Source organism: Macrobrachium nipponense, chromosome 12, assembly GCF_015104395.2.
Source record: "Macrobrachium nipponense isolate FS-2020 chromosome 12, ASM1510439v2, whole genome shotgun sequence".
Lineage (NCBI taxonomy): Eukaryota > Metazoa > Arthropoda > Malacostraca > Decapoda > Palaemonidae > Macrobrachium > Macrobrachium nipponense.
Genome location: NC_087205.1, coordinates 26,356,673 through 26,367,398, shown reverse-complemented (window position 1 = coordinate 26,367,398; position 10,726 = coordinate 26,356,673). Strand labels below are relative to the sequence as shown.

Genomic DNA, 10,726 nt, shown 5'->3' with positions numbered 1-10,726 from the left:
TATATAAATATATATATATATATATATATATATATATATATATATATATATATATATATATATGTATATATATTACTATATATATATATATATATATATATATATATATATATATATATATATATATAGAATATATACACACACATATATATATATATATATTATATATATATATATATAAATATATATATATATATATATATATATATATATATATGAATAATTTATCACATCGAACCGTGATCCATTTATATATTTCCCAATTCAGCTACAAATGTCCTATATCTAAATTCACTTACTCCCAAATGATATATTTTCATATATGTACCGAAGGGGAATTTTTTAGTTGATAATAATTTCGTCCCCCCATGGGTACCATATATTGAAAATATATCATTTGGGAGGTAAAGTGAATTTTAGATATTAAAGGACATTTGTAGGCTTGAATTGAATATATACAATATATATATATATATATATATTATATATATATATATATATAGATATATATACACATATATAGATATACTATTATATATTATATGATATATATATAATATATATATAATATATATATTATAAATATGATATATATATATATAATATATATATATATATTATATATATATAATTTTAGTTACTTCATGATGACGGTCAGATATTGTATTCATAGTCATAGAAATAGGTGGGCGAATATGCTTTAGTTTTTCAGTGATCAATAAATAATTTTTGCCTTCATATAAAACGTATTTATATAAACGGGAAAAGACAATATGTTCTTACTGTTTCCTATCAACTACAGTTTGATAGTTTAAGTGACAATAAGCAGTTGAGTCGTTAATGGCAAAGAAGAGAACCAATCAGCAAAGCGGTCCAAATAAGCCGTCTAAAAATGGTTCTTGAAGGCTCCGATAGGTGGCAGCACTTTACAGTATCATTATAATATGGGTAAACTGGCAACTGCTTTTTCTTGTTTTGGGCGTTTGGCAAGGACTGCTTATAATGGGAGTGTTGTTTACTTCACTCAGACCAATAGTTGGCGCCAGGGGTAGGTCATGCACAAGGGGGGGGATTGGATGTGGGTGTAGAAAATAGGGTACTTGTTGAAGTATTTAACAACAATGAAAACTGTCTTTAGATTAATGTTTGTTGAGGTGGATTTTATAGGCTAATTAATTTTGGTATTATGGAAAAGTCCATACCTATGACCTGTTATCATGATTCTAGTGAATAGAGAGAGAGAGAGAGAGAGAGAGAGAGAGAGAGAGAGAGAATTCTGATAAATACATTCATTTACTTTATGATTATGCCTACTTATTGTGCCCATGGTAGTTGACATCTGAATTTGTTCTACTTCACAGAAATGTATTTATGGGCATGAATGTGATCTTCATTAATGGGGTTTTTCCAATGCGTGAATGGCCTGGCACTAAACTATTTCTCCCTCCTTAACACATATATACATACATACACAGCAAACATACGAGGGCGCGCATACGTAATTACAAAGCCCAGAATAAGGGTCTCCAACCCTTGAAGCTAGAAGAGAGAATCATAAAAATACACTATAGTCAGAGCCTTAGAAACTATATATATCTCATTTAAAAAATCATTTAAACTGAGGCCTTTGATATCTTCTTAAACATCGGATAAGATTTAATCAAACATCGTCTTGGGACTTACATAATTTCTTTTCTTTGAATGTTTAAAAAACACATTTGTTCAGGGTTGAGAGCCACACAACTGTCTTGAAAGACCCTCACGTTGGGGACCCCTGGCCTAAAAAAATTAAGAGGGAAAACCATCACAAAACACCATGTGTGTAGTACATATGATAAAGACAGATTCCCGGATGTATTGCCAGTTATCGGTGGATGAGGCAAGACGCGGCTCCAGTCGTCATTCCAGTCATTCCAGCGACCCCCAATATGAACTGCAATTGCACCTCAATCTCGCACTAGTAATGTAATCCCAAAGTCAGATGTAGCATTGTTACTATTCCAATAATAGGAGTAAAATACCTCTCTCTCTCTCTCTCTCTCTCTCTCTCTCTCTCTCTCTCTCTCTCTCTCTCTCAATAACTAATACAAATAGTATCCGACGTCATGTAACGTGGAGTGACGGAACCAATCCGTGGGTAAATCTCCAAGAAAATTCTCTCTCTCTCTCTCTGAATATTTGTTACCGCAGATATCTACGTTGATCCCAGAGTGACAAGTCTACCAAACGCAAATCCTTTCCTCTGGCCATGATAATCTCAACGGAAAAAGAGAGGAACGAAATAAAAGAGTAGAAATTAACCAAACAGAACATATATGATTCCGGAAGAGATGAATTCCAACTCTCCCATTTCTGTTCCATCCTGCCCATCGCCATTGTCCCTTTCCAGAACTTTCCAGTTTCCGCGCAAACCGAACATAAAGGATTTTAGGAGCCTGGGCATTCTCTCCGCCTCTATACTTTTCCATATTGTTGAAGTTCAGTCCTACAGAAGTACAACTGCGTCCATTATTACTGGAAGGGAAACTTTGACAGACGGATTTCGAAAGCCCTTTCAAAGAACGCAAAATGAGGAGACGAAGTTGCGTCCACGGAACGCTTGCTCGTAGCAAGCCAGAGGCTCTGAAATCCCGATCAGATAAAAAGGGGTTTCATTCATGTGTGTGTGTGAGTGTTCTCTTTAGTTGCCTCTTCATGGCATAATTGTATTTTTATCTACCCTTTTTACTGAGTTTGTAATCCTCTTATGTAGTTAGTTAACCCGTTCAATAAAAAAAAAATATCTTTTTCTATTCATTCTCTTTATTGTTTATAGAGAATTGAGGTCTGTTTTGGTACTTGAAAATTGATCATTCAAAAGCATTTATCATTGATTGTTAGAGATTGTAAGAACGTCTAATGAAGAATTAAAGATATAGAAATTTCTTATTCATTTCATTTTTATTATTCGTCGAAATTTTACAAAAATAAATTATTAGTACATACGATTGAACAATACAATATTCTTTTTCGATTATCACAATAACTAAAAACTATATTCCTCTAAAAATAATGGCCATAATTCTACAATGGAATATGAATGTAATGTATAATGATATATGTAATGGTGCATAAAGTGATATAAAGACGCATTATAAATATAAAACTTTTAGAACAAAATATATAGAACTAAATTCTGTCTAAAGCGATACAGCTAAAATAATATCATCAAACATTTTGTAGTCAGGTCCTAAGTCCAGCATTTCAATTATTAGAAAAATTAAATAATAAAGAAGTTGTGAAGAATAAAAGAATAATTCTAAAGTAAGTATACAATTAAAAAGATCACGAAAGCCCAAAGTAATATATTCTAAACTATTCTCCATCTTGAACCATTTATCGTAATATCTTTAGATATATTTTATTTACTAAATCGTTTATTAAGAAATTTGTCTTTAAACGCTTCTTTGAACATCAATAGGAATAATTTAACCACAAGGGAGAGGAAGCTTAGGCCTCAGACAGTCCGGAGTAGGCCTAGTTTCTCTTGGATTCTCCTCCGTCGGCATCGAGCCTCATCCCAGTCGAGGTAAGAAGACTCGATGTGGCGGTCGCTGAAGGCTTCGTAGCCTTCACGGCCGTGAAGGCACCGCACGTTGTCCAGAGTCATCAGGTCGCCTAGAATGAGAAAGAAGTTGTGCTGAAGACGCCTCCTTTTGGCTTGATGAAAGGCATCGTTTGTATATTTATCCCTTTACTAATCAGTCTTGGAGCTCTGTACTTTCATATGTGTAATCAAAACCGTTTAGGTCTTCATGACACTCTTATATCATTTATGATCAAAAGATTCAGAGGTAAATTTGCAGAGAAAAAGGCTTAATTCTCATGGTAATATCTCACATAAAACTAGATAACAGTATGTTTATCTTTTATTTTTAATATCTAATTGATATCCACCTTAAAGCTCAACCAATTTCATTTCAAAGATACAACTGGTGATTATCTTGATATAGCGGAACCCCTGATTAATACTTGCAAAGAACGCTGCAAATACAAGCAACTAGACTTACCGGTGTCCATCTTGAAGGTGGAGGAGTTGGCGTAAAGGATGTCGTTGAAGAGCTTCATGGCCTCGTAGAATTTCTTGACCTTATTCGATGGCAGGTCGAGGTAGGAGTCCCGGATGGCGTTGTTGACAGCAATCCGAGTGACCTCTTGGCTGCTGTTGAGTCTGCAATACCAATTTTAATTTCAGTGCCTCAGATAACTTCTGAGGTAATTAACATTTTTTATTAACTTCTGTAATTTTGAAATTATATTAGTCTAGTCGGTTGCATTGCACTTTACTAAAATCCTCCTGATAAATAAAATAAATGTTTTATTTAAGAACAAAGGAAACTTATAATTACGACCAAACAGTTTCATGTCTATAAAAAATAGTACTTTCAACTTTAAATGCTTTACAGGTTTTATAAAGGCTGTAGATTGAGACTCACGTGATGATAGGGAACTTGGAGATTTTGTAGAACTCGTCCATCTCCCAGGAGAAGTTGGCGTGCCCTTTGTCCCAGAAGTAGGAGTCGGTGGTGGTCAGGATCTGGAAGGCCTCCGGGTGTTCCTTCCGGAGGAGTTCGGCGCCAAAGAGCCCATCTGCAACGACGCTCTCGCCTCCGGTGCCGACGTGCTGCTTCAAGCAGTGGATGAAGATGATCTGTGGAAGGGGACAATAGAATCAGTAATGACAACCAATTATAAATGTTAATATATTTATTATTAATATTAAGTAGCAATACAAAAATATTCTTGTGGTCATTAAAAAAAAAAAAAAAAAAAAAAAAACTAGGTTCAAGATGTCCCAATCTATACCCCGGGCATTTGCTCGTACTGAGGAAGGTCATTGTGCATCCCTAATTTGGCGTTGGTGAAAGCGACGTTGTTGGTGTTTGGTCTGTTGATCACTGGAGAATGGGGTCTGTGGAGAATGGAGGGCTAAAATTATGATCACAAAATACTCGGAACATCTCTTTACATAATGAACTTCCATTTGGAGCAAGGTTTATGATTGATAAGTATAAATATACGCTTATATTATGAAATAATAATCGGCAACACAGGAAAATAGTAAGCATTCACGTAGATTGACCTACAAAAGTAGAAACCTTAATTGTTACTTCTAAAGTAATGAATACTAAAATGACAAGGTAATGAATATATATTACATCTATAAATAGGTTACAGAATAGCTAACCCTAAATTGGTCCAGTTAACTAGTGGATACTCACCCATAATGGGACTGTTTGACAAATGCGATGTGTTCGATCATCTCGGGTCCTGCGACGTCTCTATCTGGCACATTCTTGAGCATCGCTGATCCTTGAGTCTCCATAGTTAGGAGCCATTCGAGGAGGACCTTATCGTCCCTCTTCATGGCCTCGTAATCGAACTCTCGCAGCTTGTTGTTGGAGCCCCAGGGTTCCTGAGGGAGGGAGATGCATAAATATATACATATAGACACGCGTATGTAGCTATGTAGAGATTTTTTATTTTACTTAATTTTTTTCTTTATTCAGGAGATGTACTGACACGAGCATGAAGGAATCTTCATTACCCTTGGCAAAGCATAAATTCTCCTCCTGAGGGCTCTGGCTGTTGGCGTGAATGCCCTGGCATGGAGCCATTCAGCTGGGTACTCGGAAACGTGCCCGTCACTCCACTTGATGTTCAGCACATCATCATTACTCTGAAAATAAATAGGATATGTAAATATGTCAATATTTTTTCATCCTATTTACATAATCCTACATTCACTAGATGTTTATGAGAAGGTGACAACTCTCATATACATAAAGATGGATATGTTCACTATCTACTGTATTCATACTGGTTTAACTATGGGAAATGACGTTCCCTCTCTACCTAATAATAATCATATTGGGAATTTATCTCCTCATGCGACTTTACTTCCTACCTGAATATCCAAAGCTTGGACATCAACGTCGAGGTCAGTCAGGAGATATTTCCTGCCCAGGGCTTCGTTACTGTAGCAGTCGGGGCACCTACAGTTGTCCCTCAGCCACACGTAGGGCATCGGGCTCTCGCTGCCATCACCGAATTTAACGGTCACTGAATCTTTGCTCACTTGGGTAGAGGAGATTGGGACGCCTGGAACTGGAACGATAGGGAACTTTTGAATAGCCATTCTCTCTCTCTCTCTCTCTCTCTCTCTCTCTCTCTCTCTCTCTCTCTCTCTCTCTCTCTCTCTCTCATAAAAATGTTTGAATATGTGTATTTCTCTCTATTTGTAATCTGTAAATACGAAAACACTCATTACCACTATAATGGATCTGATTATATTAATGAAATTCAAACAAGTCTGAGCACTTGATATTTACCTGGGAACTCAACTGCCTCCTTCTCCTTCACCTGATGCTGTTGCCAGGCGTTGGATGCGAGACTCAGAGATCTGGTGGTTTTGCAGTTGATGCAGTTCTTAGTGCATATCTGCCTCACCTTGAGAAGATTGTTATTAAATTAATATCGTATTTATATATAATGGATGTATTTTGGGCATGAGTGAATAAGATAGTTGTTAATTTTCCATAGCAACAACAAATATGATAATAATAATAATAATAATAATAATAATAATAATAATAATAATAATAATAATAATAATAATAATAATAATAATAATAATAATAATAATAATAATAATAATAATAATAATAATAATAATACATGTTTTTATCGAAAATAAATGGCTTTTTCAGCCATGTTTATTTTGTATAGATGTTTCCCTATTCTTCGTATTACTAGAGAAACTTCTATACAAAATAAACGCTGCTGAAATAGCCGTTGTTTTCAATAAAACCTGTATTAATGAAGGTCTTCTTCCAGCAAATAATAATAATAATAATAATAATAATAATAATAATAATAATAATAATAATAATAATAATAATAATACCTGGTAATAATGGAAGGAGGAGATATAAAACACCAAGAGATGAAGGACACGATCAGGAAAGAATATATGCAGAGACTCAAGGCGATACTCAAGTCAAAACTCAACTCCGGAAATATGATAAAAGCCATAAACACATGGGCAGTGCCAGTAATCAGATACAGTGCAGGAATAGTGGAATGGACGAAGGCAAAACTCCGCAGAATAGATAATAAAACCAGGAAACATATGACAATACACAAAGCACTACACCCAAGAGCAAATACGGACAGACTATACATAACACGAAAGGAAGGAGGGAGAGGACTACTAAGTATAGAGGACTGCGTTAACATCGAAAACAGAGCACTGGGGCAATATCTGAAAACCAGTGAAGACGAGTGGCTAAAGAGTGCATGGGAAGAAGGACTAATAAAAGTAGACGAAGACCCAGAAATATACAGAGACAGGAGAATGACAGACAGAACAGAGGACTGGCACAACAAGCCAATGCACGGACAATACATGAGACAGACTAAAGAACTAGCCAGCTATGACACATGGCAATGGCTACAGAGGGGAGAGCTAAAGAAGGAAACTGAAGGAATGATAACCGCGGCACAAGATCAGGCCCTAAGAACCAGATATGTTCAAAGAACGATAGACGGAAATAACATCTCTCCCATATGTAGGAAGTGCAATACGAAAACTGAAACCATAAACCACATAGCAAGCGAATGCCCGGCACTTGCACAGAACCAGTACAAAAAGAGGCATGATTCTGTGGCAAAAGCCCTCCACTGGAGCCTGTGCAAGAAACATCAGCTACCTTGCAGTAATAAGTGGTACGAGCACCAACCTGAAGGAGTGATAGAAAACGATCAGGCAAAGATCCTCTGGGACTATGGTATCAGAACGGATAGGGTGATACGTGCAAACAGACCAGACGTGACGTTGATTGACAAAGTCAAGAAGAAAGTATCACTCATTGATGTCGCAATACCATGGGACACCATAAGTTGAAGAAGAAAGAAAGAGGGAAATAAGGGAAAAAAAAATGGATAATGTATCAAGATCTGAAAATAGAAATAAGAAGTATATGGGATATGTCCAGTGGAAATCGTACCCATAATCATAGGAGCACTAGGCACGATCCCAAGATCCCTGAAAAGGAATCTAGAAAAACTAGAGGCTGAAGTAGCTCCAGGACTCATGCAGAAGAGTGTGATCCTAGAAACGGCACACATAGTAAGAAGAGTGATGGACTCCTAAGGAGGCAGGATGCAACCCGGAACCCCACACTATAAATACCACCCAGTCGAATTGGAGGACTGTGATAGAGCAAAAAAAAAAAAAAAATAAAAAAATAAAATAATAATAATAATAATAGACTATAAGAAAGCCTTCGACATGATACCACACACATGGATAATAGAATGCCTGAAAATATATGGGGCAGCGGAAAACACCATCAGCTTCCTCAAAAATACAATGCACAACTGGAATACAATACTTACAAGCTCTGGAATAAGACTAGCAGAGGTTAATATCAGGAGAGGGATCTTCCAAGGCGACTCACTTTCCCCACTACTCTTCGTAGTAGCCATGATTCCCATGACAAAAGTATTACAGAAGATGGATGCCGGGTACCAACTCAAGAAAAGAGGCAACAGAATCAACCATCTGATGTTCATGGACGACATCAAGCTGTTTGGTAAGAGCATCAAGGAAATAGATACCCTAATCCAGACTGTAAGGATTGTATCTGGGGACATCACGATGGAGTTTAGAATAGAAAAATGCGCCTTAGTCAACATACAAAAAGGCAAAGTAACGAGAACTGAAGGGATAAAGCTACCAGATGGGAGCAACATCAAACACATAGATGAGACAGGATACAAATACCTGGGAATAATAGAAGGAGGGGATATAAAACACCAAGAGATGAAGGACACGATCAGGAAAGAATATATGCAGAGAATCAAGGCGATACTCAAGTCAAAACTCAACGCCGGAAATATGATAAAAGCCATAAACACATGGGCAGTGCCAGTAATCAGATACAGTGCAGGAATAGTGGAATGGACGAAGGCAAAACTCCGCAGAATAGATAATAAAACCAGGAAACATATGACAATACACAAAGCACTACACCCAAGAGCAAATACGGACAGACTATACATAACACGAAAGGAAGGAGGGAGAGGACTACTAAGTATAGAGGACTGCGTTAACATCGAAAACAGAGCACTGGGGCAATATCTGAAAACCAGTGAAGACGAGTGGCTAAAGAGTGCATGGGAAGAAGGACTAATAAAAGTAGACGAAGACCCAGAAATATACAGAGACAGGAGAATGACAGACAGAACAGAGGACTGGCACAACAAGCCAATGCACGGACAATACATGAGACAGACTAAAGAACTAGCCAGCTATGACACATGGCAATGGCTACAGAGGGGAGAGCTAAAGAAGGAAACTGAAGGAATGATAACAGCGGCACAAGATCAGGCCCTAAGAACCAGATATGTTCAAAGAACGATAGACGGAAATAACATCTCTCCCATATGTAGGAAGTGCAATACGAAAACTGAAACCATAGACCACATAGCAAGCGAATGCCCGGCACTTGCACAGAACCAGTACAAAAAGAGGCATGATTCAGTAGCAAAAGCCCTCCACTGGAACCTGTGCAAGAAACATCAGCTACCTTGCGGTAATAAGTGGTACGAGCACCAACCTGAGGGAGTGATAGAAAACGATCAGGCAAAGATCCTCTGGGACTATGGTATCAGAACGGATAGGGTGATACATGCAACTAGACCAGACGTGACGTTGATTGACAAAATCAAGAAGAAAGTATCACTCATTGATGTCGCAATACCATGGGACACCAGAGTTGAAGAGAAAGAGAGGGAAAAAATGGATAAGTATCAAGATCCTGAAAATAGAAATAAGAAGGATATGGGATATGCCAATGGAAATCGTACCCATAATCATAGGAGCACTATGCATGATCCCAAGATCCCTGAAAAGGAATCTAGAAAAACTAGAGGCTGAAGTAGCTCCAGGACTCATGCAGAAGAGTGTGATCCTAGAAACGGCGCACATAGTAAGAAAAGTGATGGACTCCTAAGGAGGCAGGATGCAACCCGGAGCCCCACACTATAAATACCACCCAGTCGAATTGGAGGACTGTGAGAGCAAAAATAAATAAATAAATAAAAAATAAATAATAATAATAATAATAATAAACTGGTGTTTGAATGGCACATCAAAGATGTGATATTCTGGCAAAAGAAAATCTCAAATTAATAAACAAACCTGTTGGGTGGCAACATTCCTAAAAGCTGCCACGCCCCCGAGGAGAACTCGAGTTGTGGGACGATATGCCATTTCTCTTTCAGAACCTTCAGTAGAATTGACTTTCGCAATAAGTGTTTGTTTAGCTAGTCTTCTATGGTTAGCTGCTTTGGGAGCAGAATAACAGACGAGTCTGTCTTTCTCCTTGTAGGTCTTTCCCTGACGCTGTCACGAAACTTTGTGCCTCGCTGGATCGCCAGTCGGGTCTTTTATATGCGCCGATCCAAAGGTGGACTTGGAACTCCTCCTCTTGTTAGTTGCCACGTCTGATAAGGATTCTTATCAGTGGACAATTAACAGAGTGCTGCCTCATTCACGCCTCGATTTTCTGGAAGAGGTTAAAGGATTCGTGCGTGACACGAATCACGAGAAACAAAAATCTAAACTTATTTCAGGAGTAAATTGTGCTACAGTGAATTTATCATATAATAGTATCATTAG

At 37.3% G+C, this 10,726-nt stretch overlaps 1 protein-coding gene across 2 annotated transcripts; it reads right to left on the bottom strand.

Annotated features, from left to right (window-relative positions):
- Positions 1–3,032: 3,032 nt before the first annotated feature.
- Positions 3,033–10,471, bottom strand: LOC135224974 (gamma-butyrobetaine dioxygenase-like). Of its 2 annotated transcripts, none has more exons than XM_064264278.1 (9): positions 10,247–10,471; positions 6,372–6,489; positions 5,948–6,141; positions 5,588–5,719; positions 5,262–5,455; positions 4,846–4,951; positions 4,476–4,690; positions 4,050–4,210; positions 3,033–3,657 (listed from the first exon to the last, which is right to left on the bottom strand). In XM_064264278.1, the coding sequence occupies exons 1-9, from the start codon at positions 10,316–10,318 to the stop codon at positions 3,497–3,499; spliced, it is 1,353 nt and encodes a 450-aa protein (XP_064120348.1). In that variant the 5' UTR covers positions 10,319–10,471; the 3' UTR covers positions 3,033–3,496. The 2 variants fall into 2 exon arrangements, with proteins under 2 accessions (XP_064120348.1, XP_064120347.1); XM_064264277.1 differs by having other exon boundaries at positions 3,034–3,657; positions 5,948–6,147.
- Between the last annotated feature and the right edge of the window lie 255 nt (positions 10,472–10,726).

Excerpts from the sequence above, each read along its gene's own strand:
- LOC135224974 (XM_064264277.1), bottom strand. The coding sequence starts at position 10,318 with ATGGCATATCGTCCCACAACTCGAGTTCTCCTCGGGGGCGTGGCAGCT. Across the intron at positions 6,490-10,246 it reads GGAATGTTGCCACCCAACAG|GTGAGGCAGATATGCACTAA; the intron begins GTTTGTTTATTA and ends AATCTTCTCAAG. Across the intron at positions 3,658-4,049 it reads CACCTTCAAGATGGACACCG|GCGACCTGATGACTCTGGAC; the intron begins GTAAGTCTAGTT and ends TTCTCATTCTAG.